Below are 19,484 nucleotides of genomic sequence, written 5' to 3'. Positions count from 1 at the left end.
ATAAATTGGTTAATCAGGGAATGTTTTGGGGAGTGTTTTTTCAAATAAATTTTTTTTTGTTGTCAATTTTTTTTTTATTACTGTCAATTAGTTATGTCGGGTATCTGATAGACGCCGTGACATAACTAATTGCTGGGCTTGATGCCAGGTGACATTACACACCTGGTATCAACCCCATTCATTACCCCGTTAGCCAACGCACCAGGGCACGGGATGAGCTTGGGCGAAGCGCCAGAATTGGCGCATCTAATGGATGCGCCACTTCTGGGGCGGCTGCGGCCTGCTATTTTTAGGCTGGGAAGAGTCCAATAACCGTGGCTCTTCCCATCCTGAGAATACCAGACCCCAGCTGTCAGCTTCACCTTGGCTGGTGATCTAATTTGGGGGGACCCCACGTTTGACCCCACGTTTGTTTGTTTTTTTTTAATTATTTATTTATAAATAATTAAAAAAAAAAAAACAGCTTGGGGAGCCCTCCAAATTGATCACCAGACAAGATGAAGCTGTCAGCTGTGGTTTGCAGGCTACAGCTGTCTGTTTTACCCTAGCTGGCTATCAAAAATAGGGGGGACCCCACGTCATTTATTTTAATTCTTTTTTTTTTTTTTGGGCTAAATACAAGGCTAGGCATCCTTTAGTGTCACATGAAAGGCACTAAAGGGCGCCAGCTTAGAATATGCAGGGGGTGGGACGTTATATATGTTTGACATCTATCCATTCATCCATTGTAGCATTTTACGCTGTGTGCCCACAATCAGGGTTTGCAACGTTTTGGGCGCAGAGTGTTTTCCCTGCGTCCATAACGCTGCGTTGTGCAGTAGAAGCACAGTGGCAGGATTTTTAGAAATCCCGTGCCCACTGTGTTTCTTTTCTCCGCAGCATAAATCGACCTGTGGCGCAGCTTCCCGAGCCTCAGCATGTCAATTTATGCTGCGGAGATGAGTGTTCTTTGCAGGTAGAATAGAACTAAAGTCCACAGCAGCCTGAACCCAAATCGTGGGCATGGGCAGCTGCGTTCTCCCGTGGACAACACTCACATTTCTGCAGGAGGCTGACACTGGGTACTAGACGCCGTGTCGCTGGATCATGGCCACATAGCCTAAAGGCTACTTTACACGCTGCGATATCGGTCCCGATATCGCTAGCGTGGGTACCCGCCCCCATCTGTTGTGCGACACGGGCAAATCGCTGCCCGTGCCGCACAACATTGCGCAGACCCGTCACACATACTTACCTGCCCGGCGACGTCGCTGTGACCGGCGAACCGCCTCCTTTCTAAGGGGGCGGTCCGTCTGGCGTCACAGTGACGTCACTGAGCGGCCGCCCAATAGAAGCGGAGGGGCGGAGATGAGTGGCCGGAACATCCCGCCCACCTCCTTCCTTCCTCATAGCGGCCGGGAGGCAGGTAAGGAGAGGTTCCTCGTTCCTGCGGCGTCACACATAGCGATGTGTGCTGCCGCAGGAGCGACGAACTACATTGTTACTGCTGCAACGATGCAAAATCGCTCATCGGTGTCACGCGCAGCAACATCGCTAATGCGGCCGGATGTGCGTCACCAATTCCGTGACCCTAACGACTCCGCATTAGCGATGTCGCAGCGTGTAAAGCCCCCTTAACAGTGAGAAATTTGTTGCTACAGCAACAGTTTTGTGAAGTACCTGTGGATTCAAAATGTTTACTATACTCCTGAATAAAATCCTTGAGGGGTCCAGTTTCCAAAATGAGGTCACTTGTGGGGGGTTTCTGATGTATAGGTGCCCAAGGGGCCCTGCTAATGTGACATGGTGCGCGCAATTTACTTCAACTTTTCCAAAATTCAAATGGTGCTCCTTCCATTCCAAGCCCTCCCATTTATCCAAACAAAGGTTTTTGGCCACATGTGGGGTATCCCTGCGCTCATAAGAAATTAGATAACAACCTGTGGGGTACACGTTTTGTTGTTGCCTCTTGAAAAAGTGAAAAATGTGTCGCTAAATCAACATTTTTGTGAAAAAAATGAAAATTTCAATATGGCAACCTAAGCTTATCAAATTCTGTGAAGTATTCGTGGATTCAAAATGCTCAATATACACCTAGATTAAAGCCTTGAGGGGTCTTATTTCCAGAATGGGGTCACTTGTGGTGGACCTCCACTGCTTAGGCACCTCAGGGGCTCTCCTAATGCAACATGGCGTCCGCTATTGATTGCAGCCAATTTTGCAGTCAAATTGCACTCCTTCTCTTCTGAGCCCTGTAGTGTGCCCAAACAGTTGATTTCCACCACATACAAGATATCAACAAACTCAGGAGAAATTGCGCAATAAATTTCATGGTGATTTTTTTCCTGTTACCCTTGTGAAAAAAAAGCTACCTGGTTGAAGTAACAATTTTGTGGTAAAATTTTATTTTTTTATTTTCATGGCTCAACGTTATAAACTTCTGTAAAGCACCTGGAGGTTCAGGGTACTCACCAAACATCAAGATAAATTCCTTGAGGGGCCTAGTTTCCAATATGGGGTCACTTGTGGTGTTTTTTTGCTGTTTACGTACCTTAGGGGTCCTCCAAATGCGACATGGTGCCCGCAATCTTTTTCAGCCAAATTTCCTTTCCAAAATTCAAATATTGCTCCTTCCGTTCCAAGCCCTCCCATTTCTCCAAACAAAGGTTTCAGACCACAAGTGAGGTATCACCGCGCTCATAAAAAAGTGGGTAACAAACATTGGGGTCAAATTTTTGGAATTACCTCTTGAAAAAGTGAAAAAATTGATGCTAAAAGCAACATTTTTGAGAAAAAAATGAAAATTTTCAATGTGACAACGTAACGTTATCAAAATCTGTGAAGTACCTGTGGGTCCAAAATGCTCAGTATACCCCTCGATAGAAGCCTTAAGGGGTCTAGTTTCCAAAATGGTGTCACTTGTAAGGGGTTTCTGCTGTTTAGGTACCTTAGCGGACATGTAAATGCAACATGGTGCCCGCAATCTATTTCAGCCAAATTTGCTTTCCAAAATTCAAATATTGCTCCTTCTGTTCCGAGCCCTCCCATTTGTCCAAACAAAGGTTTCTGACCACATGTGGGGTATTGGCGCGTTCATAAGAAAATGGGTAACAAGTTTTGGGGTTCATTTTGTTGTGTTATTTCTTCTAAAAGTGAATAAATTTGGGGTAGAGCAACATTTTAGGTAAAATTTTATTTTTTGCTTTTTTTCATTCCACTTTGCTTTAGTTCCTGTGAAGCACCTGAAGGGTTAATAAACTTCTTGGATGTGGTTTTGAGTACTTTGAGGGGTTCTGTTTTGAGAATGGTGTCACTTTTAGGTATTTTCTGTCACTTAGGCCTCTCAAAGTCACTTCAAATGTGATGTGGTCCCTAAAAAAATGGTTTTGTGAATTTTGTTGAAAAAATGGGAAATTGCTGATGAACTTTGACCCCTTCTAACTTCCTAACCCCAAAACATTTTGTTTCAGAAATTGCGCTAATGTAAAGTAGACAAGTGGGAAATGTTATTTATTAACTGTTTTGTGTGACATAACTCTCTGGGTTAAGGGCATAAAAATTAAAAGTTTGAAAATTGCAAAATTTTCAAAATTTTCATCAAATTTCCGTTTTTTTCACAAATAAAAGCAAAAAATATTGTTCTAAATTTATAACTATCATGAAGTACAATATGTCACGAAAAAACAATGTCAGAATCACCGGGATCCGTTGAAGCGTTCCAGAGTTATGACCTCATAAAGTGACACTGGTCAGAATTGCAAAAAATGGCCTGGTCATTAAGTACAAAACTGGCTTCGTCCTAAAGGGGTTAACATAGGGAGGGTGGGGGGGGGGGGTGAACCCATAGCCCAATGCCAGACTGTGATAATGTAAGTATAGCTTACTTGAAGAGCAGTGAAACAGAGCAAACAGTATGAAACCGCAGCACTCCGTAATATGAAATGACCAGAATATACCAGGACCCCCATACTATACTGTACAACTTTTCACATCCAGTGTCAGACTTCATAGAAATCAACTAAAAGGATTTGCTCCTTCAAGTCAGATGAGATGCTGTTAGTGGCAAACTGATGAGTCAAACAGTCACCATGATACCCGAGTGCAATTCTATACCTTCTGCCACTAAATACATATGAAAAAGATATACAGTATATCACAAAAGTGAGTACACCGCTCCTTTTTATTTTTTAAATATATCTTTTCATGGGACAACAATGAAGATAGGACACTTTGATGCAAAGTAGTCAGTGTACAGCTTGTATAACAGTGTAAATTTGGTGTGCGCTCTAAATAACTCAACACACAGCCATTAAATCACTGGCAAGAAAAGTGAGTACACCCCTAAATGAAAATGGCCAAATTATCCATTTTCCCTCCCAGGTGTCAAATAACTCATTAGTGTTACAAGGTCTCAGGTGTGAATGGGGAGCAAGTGTAATAAATTTGGTGTTCTCTCTCACACACTCTCTCATACTGGTCACTGGAAGTTCAACATGGCACATAGCAAAGAATTCTCTGAGGATCTGAAAAAAAGAATTGTTGCTCTACATAGAGATGGCCTAGGCTATAAGATGATTGAAAACACCCCGAAATTGAGCTGCAGCATGGTGGCATGGTATGGTGACGACCATACAGTGGTTTAACAAGACTGGTTCCACTCAGGACAGGCCTCTCCATGGTCGACCAAAGAAGTTAAGTGCACGTGCTCCGTGTCATATCCAGAGGTTGTCGTTTCACAATAGACATAGGATTGCTGTCAGCATTGCTGCAGAGGTTACAAGAGTGCAAGGTCAGTCTGTCAGTGCTCAGACCATACGTCGCACACTACATCTAATTGGTCGGATAGACGGTCATCCCAGAAGGAAACCTCTTCTACTAAACATGATGCACAAGAAAGCCCACAGTTTTCTGAAAGCAAGCAGACTAAGAACATGAATTCCAGTGACTCCTGTGAAGCTCTAGTGTACTCCATTGCCCAAGAGAGTTAAGTCAGTGCAAGGATGGTTGACCTTAGGGAGACAAGAAAGCCTGCGGAGACACCATCATGTGTTTCTCAATGCAGTGATTCTAGAGCAACGCCCCCTGTTTCCTGCAAGCGTTGAAAAACATGTGATGGTGTCTCCGCAGGCTTTCTTGTTTTGAATATTTCCCAGGGGGCATTGCTTTAGAATCAGTGCGTTGAGAAACACGTGATGGTGTCTCCATGGTGTTGGATGTTGATCTCTCTAAGGTCAACCATCCTTGCTTATGTAGTCTTCTACTAGGCAATGCTCCCACTAGCCAGTTTCCTACTCCACACTGATGAGGGGCAAATACCCCGAAACAGCTGTCTGTGGATGGATACCATGTTTGGCATAGGTGGTCTCCTTGACTGGAGACTGCCCTTCCCGTGGTTGTTCCTTCACTGTGAAAGACCTGGCTAGTTTCCTGCCAGCGTTGAGAAACATGTGATGGTGTCTCCGCATGCTTTCTTGTCTTGAAAATAATGGTGGCCACACAAAATGTTGACACTATGGGCACAATTTGGCAGTTTTCACGTAGGGGTGTACTCCATTTTCTTGTCAATGGTTTAGACATTAATGGCTCTGTGTTGAGTTATTTCGAGGGCACATCACATTTACACTATTATACAATGACTACTTTACATTGTATCAAAAGTGTCATATCTTCAGTGTTTTCAGGTGAAAAGAAATAATATGTACAAAAATGTGAGGGGTGTACTTACTTTTGTGATATACTTTATATACAAGACAGATAGATAGACAGATAGATGTGAATGCCATGTATTTCATTCAAATACATTTTTACCTGGTTGTCATAGGCCGCATACATAACGTGACTTATGACCGAGGGGGAAGACATCTTTGAAATAGCCTCAGAATGCACGGCAAATTCTTTTACTGCAGGATTTTTTGAAAAGGTGAAACAACGCCATGCGGTGGCATTCTGGCAAGAGAAGAATAACAGTGTATTATTTATTATGTTTATTCTGTCCTGGTCTAAACAAGGTAATGAAGTTGTATGACCTTTAAAACAATAAAAAAAATAAAAAACACCCCCTCAAAAAAAAAAAAAAAAAAAAAAAAACATTATCGACAGGTTCAGTCTGGCATTATAGTTCAAGTCAAAGACGTTTTGGGCTGGATAGAAATGTCTGCATGTTTTTATCTGTTTATAATTGCCATTGTGTTTTTATTCTGGATACAGTCTTAGAGGGGTGGGATGACTTCGCCAACAGAACAACTTATTCATTGCTTCTAAAAACCTATATGCAGCCTGCTCTAATTCAAGCCAACCACATTTTACCAACTGCAGTAAATCTCCATGAACTAGTTTATTAGGCTATGTGCGCACTTACCGGATTTTTCGCGGATTTTGCCGCGGATTTGCTGCATGTTTCGCTGCAGAAAATGTTCATAACATCTCTGCAGTGAATCACCAGCAAATCCTATGGAGAAAAAAAATCCTGTGCGCACTGGGCGGAATTTGACAGCTGCATGTTTTGCTGCGGGAATCCCGCAGCAAAAACAATTGTATGTCACTTCTTTTCCGCACATCGCTGCGGGATTTCACTCCATTGACTCAATGTTAATCATGAAATCCCGCAGGGAATAACGCAGGCAGCAAATTCTGTGCGGTTCACTGCGTTTTCCTGCGTTATTCCCTGCGGTATTTTGCGGTTTACCTCCGGTAATGTGCATCACTTGCTTGCGGTTTTGCAGGGAAGTGATGTCATTACAGGAACAGGAAGTCGTGCAGAGTAAACACACACACATCAGACACAGAACACATCACAGACATAGAACACATAGACACAGACACATAGAACACACATAGAAAGAAAACGGAAATATAGAAAAAAAAGAACGTGGGCTCCGCTGCATATTTACCGTCCAGCCGAGGTAAGCACACAGCGGCGGCCCGGTATCCTCAGGCTGGGGAGGGAGAGGGGCAGGGGTAATGTTTCCCGCCTCACTCCCCCTCCGGCAGCCGAGAATATCAGCCGCAGCTGCCCCGGCACTGTCGCATGCATTATGCGGCAATACCGGAGTGTCCTCGGCTCTTCTTGCCACCGTGTAGCAGTGGTGACAAGGTAATACAAGGGGTTAATGGTGATGGGGGACCACCGCCATTAACCCCAGGCTTGATCATGGCAGCGTCTATGTGACAGCTGACATGATCAACCCGTAAGTAAAGTGAAAAAAACACAGACACCGAAAAATCCTTTATTTTAAATAAAACCAACAAGCCTCGTTCACCATTTTATTAACCCCTCCCGCACCAAAGCTCCGGCGTAATCCACCGCTCTGACATCCACAGCTCCGGCTCCGACGTCCTGCACTGCTTCCATCCAGCCGCGACTGTCACAGACAGGCTGAATGCAGCAGACAGCAGAGGTAATTATCGGTCATTTCCCACGGCCGGTAATGTGAACTCACTGCCGACCGTGGGAAATGTAGCGATCTGTCATCTATCTATCTATCTATCCCTCTGTCTGTCTATCTATTTATCTATCTATCCCTCTATCTATTCTTCTGTCTATCTACTATCAGAATTAAATGTATTTTTTTTTTTTTTTTTTTTTCTTCAATGTGCTTTATTGCATTGAATGCAATAAAGCACATCCCAACCCGCACGCGGCAAAACCGCGGCAATACCGCGAACAATACCGCGGTAAAGCCGCGGCAAACCGCGGCAAACCGCATGCGGTTTTCGGGTGCGGTTTCCCGCGGTTTTTTACCGCGGGTGCGGTAATCTTTGAGAGGAAGCGGAATTTTCTCAAGAAAATTCCATTTCCCAGTGCGCACAGAGCCTTAGGGAGACTTTCACTACTATAAGCATGTATAAGCCACAAAAGTGGAAAGGGTGATAATATTGGAATTATCACAAAATGTCTGTATAATCCTATACAAGGAGACTCCACTACTACTAATAATGACATCAATGGAATCTGTCTCTGCACTTATCCACACTTTATGCTACTCTCACAATAAATAGTTAAAACCTGCTGATCTTTTTTGTTTGTTTTTTTTCGAATATTAGCAATTTTATTTTTATAGATTTTGTGTAAAGTTGTGGAAAACCAAGTTTGAGTAGCAAAATTAATGCCTGATACTTACAGCACTAATAATAAGCCTGATCGGTACAGTAGCATGTGTCTTATTCATCAACCTAAGAGGAAGAGTTTTCCAAGTTCCAGACGACAGATCACCAAAATCTAAATATTCGGTTTTTCCCATGTCAACCTGTACAAGATACAACTCACTTATGTTAATTATTATATTATTCTTCAGCTATTGAAATACTTACTAAAAAAAAGGGGGGGATAAAACAACTTTCAATCTCCACAATTTATAAACAACCCCACGGCTGAAGTACCACGAAGAGTGCACTGCCGTATTTCAACTCCTATAGGATCAAACAGTCCATAAGGATATGAATAATACATACAAAAACACAATTAGCTCCAGTCTCCCTATACAAATTAGCTTATGTTTGGAGCAAAAAGCAACCACCTCTCACTAGATGGCGCATAGTTAGTATACGATATAGTCTCTCAATGGAATACAGTCTTCACACGTTTTGTTATCTCTCAAATACGATCGACAACTCAGGAGAAATCTCCTATAAATGTCCTTTCATTTGACACTTTCATAAAGTTATTACCTTTGAGACTAATGAAACCCCCTAAAATAAGAATACCTTAAAAAAGATTTCTTAAAATCAAGAATATGCGTGCAAAATCTACTGTTAGTCTCTTTATCCCAAATTCCCCAACAGTAGTCATACAGGTGAACAGATGATAGCCCTATACAAAATGGATTTCAGGTCTTCTAATCCGCTAATAAATTTAGTCTGCTTCTATAAATAGACAGCCCTATAACTGAGTTCACCTCTACTTGGCTATTAATATATTAGTATTCATTGAGGATTCTGGTATAGTGCTCCATTAGTAGTGAGTATTTCTGGTATATTGCTCTAATAATATTTAGTATATCTACAGCAATTCAATCCTCTTCAACAGATTACTGCATGTACTACTGTACTGTACCTGATCTCTTACTGCAAAAATTACACCCTAAAATCAGTCTGTATAAGTGTTCAATCAATCCCCTTTCATGGACACATACTTTCAATTACCATAGATATGATGTGGCACTAACAACTCACATCCTGTTGTCCATAAAAGGGCCGATATAACTAATGTAGTACAGACTTCCCTCTATACATCATCTACCTAATTAGCCTATAATTCATAGCTGTGGACTAGTGACCATTATGTATGTGCAGATCACACACGTGAGTTATTGTCTGTCACCCACTTCTCCCAATTTGACTCCCCACATTCAAAAATGCAGGACACTGAGGGTGCACCCTGCCTGCACTCACATATGTCCCCTACAGAGGGGAAAAAGGATAATAGGAATGTATGTAGCAGAACACATTAATCCTCCGCTATACTTCATTTTAGGCCATGTGCACACATTCAGTATTTCAGTTTTTTATCTCAGTATTTGTAAGCATAAAATGAAACAAACAATCAAAAAAAAGGAACAAATAGTAGAAAATTAACACTGGCACCACTACTGCATTTTTTGACCCACTTTTGGTAAATACTGCCTAGATACTGACTGTTAACGTTGCCTTAAGGAGAGCTCAGTTTTAATTTGCCATGAAAACCAAAATGTGCCGACTCCTCATGCGATGTATGAATGGCATACGACACCTCCAAAAGGGGAGCAAAAAAGGCTGATTTATGTGGGCAAATACGTGAGTGTGTACATGGCAGGGCTGACCGAATTACCAGATAGACAGATTTACATACCTCAATTGAGGGATATTCGGACACCGCAGTGAGGAGCACTTTGGAAGCCATGGTCTCCGCTCTGACAATTGTCTCTGCATCGGCAGACACAGGCCATGATGATAAACTGAGCACACACTGGAAAAGCCCTGCCCTCTGAGGTAACAGAAGAATTTTTACATCTTCAGAAGCCCGAGGACCAATTATGGTTTTGTTCTTAAAAATTAGGCACTGGTGGACTCCCACATCAATCTAGGGGAAAAAAGAAAAGAAAAAAAAAGTTAAATGTTGATGTAAATATTCCCTTCTTGACAGCTATGCCTTTTACAGAGTAGCTGCAGTTTTAGCAAATGCCGCTAGTGCTGCTGCATGATTAGGACCCTGTGTGACCAGAAGCAATATTCATGGCCAGTGAAAAGCATTAACTATCCACACCTAAAAGATGTCATACATAAAAAGGGTAAATCCACTTGTTGAACATTTGATGTTGATTTTCGGCAGCAAAATGAATGTGTTTACCGTGAATTTCACCCTATGCATTGCTACAGATTTTAAAGTTGGCCCCGCTCCTCAATTTACACCTGGAAAGTTTCTGCAATGTGAAGATGATATTTTAGCAAACACCAGATATGTGATTTTCCTGAGGAAGGAGAGCGTTCTCTCTGAAACGCATAGAAATCACTATTGACCTACTCCTGGATGTTTCTCTGACTACGGCAGCCATACCCATTCTTATTCTCCTGGTGTTTGCTGTTAATATTTGTGGGGCTGCTGCAGCCGTCATTTTGGTCATTTCCAGTTGGTTGTGACTCACACAACCTGCCAAGGTGACCATTTCTAACATTTTTTTTAAATCATCTTTTTCGGATAAAACCCCAGTTTGCGCTTTTTCTCCACCAGCTCACTGCATCTCTAGATGGTATTTTAAACATATGTACTTAGCTGGAAATATATTATGTTGTGACAATCATCCATATACGCGCTGTGTATTTAGCCTAAAGGGTGCTTTACACGCTGCGACATCGCTACCGATATACGTCGGGGTCACGTCGTTAGTGACGCACATCCGACGCCGGTAGTGACATTGCAGCGTGTGACACCAAGGCGCTAAGATCAACGATCGCAAAATCGTTCAAAAACGGTGATCGTTGACACGTCGCTCCTTTCCTTAATATTGCTGCTGCCACAGGTACGATGTTGTTAGTCATTCCTGCGGCATCACACATCGCTGTGTGTGACACCGCAGGAATGATGAACATCTCCTTACCTGCGTCCACCGGCAATGCGGAAGGAAGCAGGTGAGTGGGATGTTACGTCCCGCTCATCTCCACCCCTCCGCTTCTATTGGCCGGCCGCTTAGTGACGCCGCAGTGACATCGCTATGATGCCGAACGCCCTCGCCCTTTGAAGGAGGGATTGTTCGGCGGTCACAGCGATGTCGCTGACAAGGTATGTGCGTGTGACGCTGCCGTAGTGATAATGTTTGCTACGGCAGCGAGCACCAAATATAGCACGAACGACGGGGGCGGGTGCTATCGCGCTCGACATTGCTAGGAATCGCTAGCGATGTTGCGTGTAAAGCACCCTTAAGGCTTGCTCCAGGCCTCAGAACAATTATTAGCCCCTGTATAAATGAATACTCACAAGCTTTTGATTTTCTCTCTATACACATGACACTGTACAAGTAAATTAAAGGGTTTGTTCCATCTACATCAGGAGGGTACCGCTCCCCCCCCAGTGCCCTGGTTATAATGGGCACTCAGTCTGGATCATGAGCCAACATCATGCAAGCCCAAAAATCCTCAGCTTGTAAGCAGTATGTATGTTTAGCCACAGCTACTGGGCAAACAACAGTTATATAAAAAATATATATATTTAGCGACAAAAGCACAACATTCCAATAAGTTACAAAAGGTGCTTGATTTTATAAGCTCTTAGCAAGTTTATGCATCTCAGAAGATGGGAATAACCCTTAATCATGTCAGAATACCATGTGTACACACACAAAATGGTTAGCAAAACGTTTATTCGCTGAAAGTCGTTCCCACTGACTCCACCATATTTGGATAATGCAAAGGACACAACTGGACATAAGTAAATGCAACATGTCCAAAGACTTTTTACCAAATTTTGCCTCAAGGAACCCCATCCATATTCGATCATTGAACAAAGAGTGTTAGATTTTTTCCTCATTTACTTAGTGGATCAGTACAGGAGACTACCATTTTTACAAAGTAAAAGGCAATTTACCATTCACTACTGCTTTGATTTAGCAATCAAGCAAGTCTCTATGGAAAACTTTGCAAGCACAAAAGCACATACAAATCTACTCACTTTTTCGCCATTAACTGCAATACTGATTATACCAATATTAACTTGCATCCATCTTTCATTGGGATTGAAGATGTTCAGAGATGCTTGAGAAGCAATGCCAACACAACAGGTATTAGGGAACGTCACCTCTTCAGGAGCCAGAACTTGTCCTTGTACAGAAAATTAAAATGTAATTGTCACACATTATTATATTTCTAACATTACTATTACATAACCATTAAACAGTAATATACTTACCAAAACCAGATGGTATTCTAGCAGCCCATTGAGAGAGTCCCACAGGCCCAGTGTGGGAGTCTAACGAATGCATGTGATGGCTACTGCTTTGACTTCCTGATGTGTGAGTACCCATTGGTAGGGTGGAAAGAATACCAGGAGCAACATTTACAGTCAATGGAACACTAGTCAATGGGTTGTGGATATTTTGACCTTGAAGAACACACCCAGGATAGCCTAAATGGCTTCCAACAGTGAAGTGGGGAACAGGAGCAATTCCTGCCAGATAATGTGCAAATGGAGTGGTGGAAAGAGAAGGTGCATTAAGAATTCTTGGATCAGACGGCAAATTCTGCAGCTCACTGGCAGGCAAAACTGGTTTTAAGCCTTGAGCAAAAACACGTGGATTATTGCTAGGGATATTTTTCCCTGTGTTATAGTTATCTGGCAAAGCAGACTGCAGCATATCTCCAGCAGAAAGTCCTTGAGTTGATTTTGAAGTATATTGTTGCCAAACAGAAGCGCTATCTGATTGGATTTCATAGCGCTTGTCACCCAATAAATCAGAGCCAAGTGCCATGTCCTTATAATTCATAGCTAGGAGTCCTGGTTCAGTCCTCTTTTCATCTGCCTTTGATGTAATTTCAGATTGTGATCCACTACTACAAGCTGAGAGCGAGCGGAATCCAACTGGACTCTTCCTCACTTGTGGGATTTCAGGGTATGGCCAGGGCAAAGCATTGTTTTGGATCATCTGTACTTCTGGGGGTGTAGGACTTGCTCTGACTATAGTGGTACTTAGCTCTATGGTGTTATTCTAGAAAATAAAAATAAAAAAAAAAAAATAAGTATAAGAAACATGGGCTTACATCATCATACATTTTAGATAAGCTCAAAAGTCTGATTACCAAAGACTAAGATATATCAAGTGCACAGGTAATCTTCACTGAGAACTTGTTTGATATTTTAGAGGAAGATGGGGGATAGTGACAAAAAAAAAAAAATCTTTAAAAACAAAAATAAAAAGTTACAATAATGAATTGAAAATTAGTTGAAATTAGAGTAAATGGTTACTTATATCTGAATGTTAGGCATAAACATATTTGTCGGGCCATCACTATATAGAACTTGTATTCATCTTTTCAAGGTTCACCTTTAAAAAGGCTATTAATCTACCCAAAAGGTTTTCAAGAAAGTGTTGCTCCTAGAATAAATGTGCTCTGACAGAGCTAGTTTACATTTTTATTTTTTTATTTTTTGGGGGCTGCTACGGTAGTTTTAGAGTATCCTGCTTTATTGTTTCTATCATTTTTCCAAATGAAGTCAGAAATACTGAAAACTACAAGACATCGTCTCACCTTTTTGTGATCAGGACTGGGAATAGTAGTATCCTGTAATGTATTCTCTGAGGCTGAAACATACGTCAGTCTGCTCAGGCTGGGACTACCACGGGATGATTCAGGGGACAAACCAGCATTTGCGCATCTCTGAGGGGACCCTTGTGGAGAAGGTATAGATCTAGCCAGAAATAAAAGAAAAGTGATTTATAAAGAAAAACATGGCAACTAATGGGTCATAATAGCAGAAATAGAGAAGTCGGTTGCACTTAAAATATGCAATATTTTCTTATGGATTCAAGTCCATAAAAGCAACAAAAAAAAACAAAAAACAACAACAACAGGTGTGGGGAGTTTATCGAGACACATTACAAGCAACGTCAGTTTCACAGCAATCAACATTTCTACATGAAAAAGATCATGCAACACAAACGGCACTCACTTACAATGCGGTGTCAGTAAACTCCCCATGATCATTTTTATGGATTTAATCTTAGAAGAAAGTATAACATACAGTAAGAGCGAGAGAAGTCTGCCATAAGTGGCCATTCAAGGTAGATTTTCTCCTGTGTTGCCAATGCACTAACCACAAAATCTTTAAATGTGAACAAGGTTAACCTGTTGCCAAAAACAAAACCTGTAACAAATACAAGTAAATACCCTTTCTCGGAAAGCTGTAGAGAATCCTGGCTTGGAGAGGAATGAATCAAAGGGGAAGTAGACGGTCTAAAACTGTAATGTTCCTCTTCTGCTGTGTGCACACCGTAATCTGGAAAATATTTGTATCACACAGGAAAATATTAGCTCTCTTGTCGAATACACCATCATACAAAACTGTGTTAGTTTAAAAAGTAACTAAATTCTGAAGTATTATATTTGTCTCTACTTGCATTAGGTAGATAAGATTCCTTTGAAAGGCCGTATATAGCTAAAATCCTTTTACATAACCATTTTTCATCAGACACGCGCCGCCATCTTGCGGATTGCATGGCTTCTCACTGATACATCTGCATTACTCATGCTTCTAATACGCAGGCATAATAACTGAAGACTGGCAGCACCCTGATGTCGGGGCCATAGATTTACTTTGAGTTTTCACTGTTGCTTGACTTAACCTGTCACACTGCTATCTACCCTAATCGGCATATGAAGTAAAACTATGGCCTCACAGCAACGCAAATTATCCCTCATTTCAAGGCACTGATCGTTCGTTATTGCTCGGATCTAAACAGTGACCTCTTCCAATATTTTGCGACCTCAAATTGTTTAGGGAGACAGATCAGCGTCTCTATTGTGGAGTGATGTAGCAACGCTGGACATGTCTGGAACTTCTGGCCCAGATGCCTGGTGGCGACTTTTAACAGAAAGCTGGCATTTTGCATAGCATGTGCTCCCCTTTTCTTGGTATGCAAATTATTTTACCTAATGATTTTTAATTATATTTAGATTGTATATTTTTCCCTTTATTATACAATAAAAAGAAGAGGGGTGATTTTTACAGATAAGTACTCTAACAAAGCTGGCATTTTATAAATCAACTATGGGTTTCACGTAAGTTATCAAAAATGTTAAAAAGTGTAAGCCCTACTTGGTCTCAAGTTTTACACAATGCCAGACAAGTTTTCTACATTCGTTAGCATTTTGAGAGGCAGCAAAAGGAGAGGATAACAACTTCAGGTACAGGACACTACTTCTGTTCACATTACATCTACATGAGCATGTTAAAGTGGCCTCAATTTTTCCAGTCTGTTCGTTTAGGTTATAGTTTATGATCAGCCCAAATGGGTATTACCAGAGATGTACTTCTTCCCCTGCATGAGATTGACCAATCATATAACCAGGAGGTCTCATGCTAGGAAATAAACAAAAATGCCCCCACAATAGTTCAAAGCAGATTTTCTCCTGTGTGAGACATGTAATGACAGCCTGATTTCCTCACTGGTATCACTGCTAAGCAAATACAAATGGGGAGAGGGTGGCGGAACAACAGCAATTACAAACACACTTCAGCTTTTATCTCAGTGCAGTCCGTGTGGGGCAACAGCAATACAGCAGAGATGAGCTTTGTCTTATTACAAACACTTCTGCAGCTCTCCTTTTACAGCTCTGCAGTATCACCTACACACACACACACACACACACACACACACACACACACACACACACACACACACACACACACACTGACTGCCTTGAGATGAAAGCTAAAAGAACTGTTTGTAATCGCACACGCCTCTGCTCTACTCTGGCCATTTATACTACATACAGCTCTGCAGTGAAAGTAGACTGTCATTACATGGCTCACACAGAAGAAAGCCTTATCTAAGCTGTTGTAAGAGCACTTTCTTTTTTTTTTTTTATTGAAAAATGATATACAGGAAGAAAATTCACAGCCGTCAAAGACAAATCTCTTACATCACCAAGTTGGGCATGTCAAATGATAATCTAAACTTTACAAGCGAATATCTCCATAAAAGGATAGGAGAAATTAAAAAATAAAAACTACATTTTATGCAGCATAGCAACTACTATTCCATAATGTGGTCAATAAAGCTAATGAAAGATCCTATTTAAAGAGTATTTTTATATATTTAAAAAAAACAAAAACACCCCCACTCTCCTCGTGAATATAGTGTATTCATAGACTACCGCCCAACTGCACATTCCCTTTGAACTTTTTGATCTTGGGATTTTAGTCACTTTTATATTTGCCATATATTCAATATAGCTTTTAGTGCAGATATTTTCTCAGTCTTCATTATTTTTTCATTTTAAACGATAACGCGGATATGTTTTTATAATATCCAGATGTTTCTGGACAATTTATCAATTGAAAACTTCTACAGTGGCGCAAAAAAACCCAAACACATTTGAGTTTTGACACAAAATTGACAAAAAAAAACCCAAAACAACTTCAAAACACAAAATAATGAATTGGGACCTTTGTGCTCAGTTTATGTTTCTAGAGCAGCAAGAAGCCAAAAAAAACCCCCCCACAAAACACATTTCTGTGATGTTTTGGCAACTAGGAGTCTGAACCTATAGCAATAAGGTGCTGTCCTTCCATAGAGTAGAATGTTAACGTATCAACTTTTAAATGCTCAAGCATATTTTATTTCAGATATTTACAGCAAGAACTGATGTAGGATTCCTACCACTCTCATAAAGCAATGCAACAGAGAGGACTGCATTAAGAAGCTTATCTAGGCTGCATGGGTTGTTGCCTGGTTCTAAAGGGTGCTTTACACGCTGTGACAACGCTAACGATATATCGTCGGGGTCACGTCGTTAGTGACGCACATCCAGCGGCCTTAGCGACATCACAGCGTGTAACACCAAGGAGCGACGATCAACGATCGCAAAAACGCCAAAAATCGTTGATACGTCGCTCCTTTTCATAATATCGTTGCTGCTGCAGGTACAATGTTGTTCGTCGTTCCTGCTTCATCACACATCGCTGTGTGTGACACCGCAGGAATGACGAACATCTCCTTACCTGCGTCCACCGGCAATGAGGAAGGAAGGAGGTGGGCGGCGGCATGTTCCGGCCGCTCATTTCCGCCCCTCCTCTGCTATTGCATGGCTGCCGTGTGACATCGCTGTGACGCCGCACGAACCGCCCTCTTAGAAAGGAGGCGGATCGTCAGCCAGAGCGACGTCGCAGGGAAGGTAAGTCCGTGTGACGGGTGTTAGCGATGTTGTGCGCCACGGGCAGAGATTTGCCCGTGACGCACAACCGACGGGGGCGGGTACGCTCGCTAGTGATATCGGTACCGATATCGCAGCGTATAAAGTACCCTTAAGAGCAGCAAGTAAAACTAAAAAATACAGCTCTGAATCAAAGTAACATACAGTAAAGGGTTCTATTTAGGACTTGCACAAGAATTGAATTTACATGAGTAACGTTTTAGGCAGTAATGGTATATCTAAAAATAAATTGCAACGTTCAAAAATCATGTACTTTAAAACGCAGTATTAGTAATGAGCTTTTAGTGATGCAAATTAATGTATTAAAATGTCTAGCATAGAATGGATAAGTACACTTGGATGCTGATCTGAAAACTAGCATAAAAGTGGGGTTGTTATTGGTGATTTACCTGACACCTTCTGATGGATTCCACTAGAAGGCGGCTGGAAACTAACATGCTTCTGAGAGAGCTCCTCATGTATATTACCGGACTCCTTTACACAAGGTGCAAACTTTGGGTCGTTTGGTAAGGGAGAAATTTTCTTAGTATTACTTGGAAAACAAGATTTTAAAGAATTATTCTCTTTGAGGCCACGTTTGTCATCTAATAGTTGACCGCCTCGCTTTGCATCATCGTCTGAAGTGTCTGACTTTAGTGAAGAAATAGTTGAAGTTCTTTTTATTTTATCTTCCTTACTTAGGTTACTGATAGAATTCCTGAAAGCTCCGGGTATTGTTTCAGATATTTCTGATAAATGCCCGTTCTTGGACAGGAGATTACTTAATGAAGCGTCCTGCTGTAAGGATGTATCATTACAGACGTCGCAGGTAGACCGCAATTTATCACAACCAATGTGAACATCCTTTGGGCTCTCTGATATTCGTAACTCTTTCTTTTGGATATCTGTGATGTTGGCTAGTTCTGCACCAGAATCTTGCAAAGGATGCTTAGACCCTAAAGACATGTTCCAGGTAAAATCCTTCATGGAGTGCAGAAAGCTTTCAATGTCAGTGTCTTGGGTACAGTTAACTGTAGCTTTAAGATATCTTTCCATATCAAAATTTCCTGGAGAACTCTGTTGTGCAGATGAATTTAACCCTTCGCTTGATTGCTGATGTTCGTAAGGCTCTTGCAGTAATTTGTTTTTATTTGACAATTCCATGATCATTGCTGCCAGTTCAGAAGGGTTGGCACTGCAAGATGCATTTGCTAAGGCAGATGCTATAGTGCTTATATTCAGTAACGTGATTTCAGCTGTTTGGTCAGGCTTTTGTGAGGAGTTGGTAACATTGCCAAAATTGCAGTCCTACAAAAGAAAAAACAGCGGTATGAGAGATTAATATGCAATCGTTACATAATTGTCACACAGCGCTCCTTTAATTCTATGAAATCCAAAAGAGAATTTTGTTTACTTACCGTAAATTCTTTTTCTTATAGTTCCGTATTGGGAGACCCAGACCATGAGACCCAGACCATGGGTGTTTACCTTCTGCCTCCGGAGGACACACAAAGTACTACACTTAAAAGTGTAGCTCCTCCCTCTGAGCTTATACACCCCCTGGTGAGCCAGTCCCAGCCAGTTTAGTGCAAAAGCTGAAGGAGAATAGCCACCCACAAGTAGAACAGAGCAAGAGCCGGAACAACCGGAGACTCTGTGCACGACAACAGCCGGTGATAACACGCGGAACAAGAAATTGCCAACAGGCAACAGAGAGGGTGATGGGTCTCCCAATACGGAACTATAAGAAAAAGAATTTACGGTAAGTAAACAAAGGCCCTTGCGCCGACCTGTGGTTAGCACAAAAGAGAGGTGCACCGCCTAAGCGCAGCGGTGCGAGACACATAGATCCGGAGAGCACGCACCAGATCCAGAGTATGCAGCGCTTTTTCAGAGCGATGAACAAGAGCCGGACAGAAGGAAGGTAGGGTAATGTCCTGGTTAAGGTGGAAAGGAGAGACCACCTTAGGAAGAAAGTCCGGAGTCGGACGGAGAACCACCTTGTCTTGATGAAAAACTAAAAAAGGTGACTCCGAAGAGAGCGCAGCCAAATCAGAGACTCTCCTGAGGGAAGTTATGGCCACCAGAAAGGCCACTTTCTGAGAAAGACGATACAAAGAAACCTC

The 19,484-nt window shown here is 41.7% G+C and overlaps 1 protein-coding gene across 5 annotated transcripts in view; it reads right to left on the bottom strand.

Annotated features, from left to right (window-relative positions):
- Positions 1-19,484, bottom strand: part of CEP192 (centrosomal protein 192) — a 257,759-nt gene that overhangs the window by 75,810 nt on the left and 162,465 nt on the right. For all 5 annotated transcript variants that reach the window (XM_075314589.1, XM_075314592.1, XM_075314593.1 and 2 more), the window contains 8 exons: positions 17,769-18,666; positions 14,332-14,440; positions 13,693-13,852; positions 12,356-13,151; positions 12,119-12,267; positions 9,806-10,036; positions 8,100-8,225; positions 5,788-5,925 (listed from right to left, as the gene is read on the bottom strand). In XM_075314589.1, the coding sequence (XP_075170704.1) occupies positions 5,788-5,925; positions 8,100-8,225; positions 9,806-10,036; positions 12,119-12,267; positions 12,356-13,151; positions 13,693-13,852; positions 14,332-14,440; positions 17,769-18,666 (2,607 nt within the window). The remainder of the gene's footprint in view (positions 1-5,787; positions 5,926-8,099; positions 8,226-9,805; positions 10,037-12,118; positions 12,268-12,355; positions 13,152-13,692; positions 13,853-14,331; positions 14,441-17,768; positions 18,667-19,484) is intronic.

This window comes from Anomaloglossus baeobatrachus, chromosome 6 (genome assembly GCF_048569485.1).
Source record: "Anomaloglossus baeobatrachus isolate aAnoBae1 chromosome 6, aAnoBae1.hap1, whole genome shotgun sequence".
NCBI lineage: Eukaryota > Metazoa > Chordata > Amphibia > Anura > Aromobatidae > Anomaloglossus > Anomaloglossus baeobatrachus.
The sequence above is the reverse complement of the archived record's forward strand: the minus strand, read 5'-3'. Positions and strand labels throughout refer to the sequence as shown.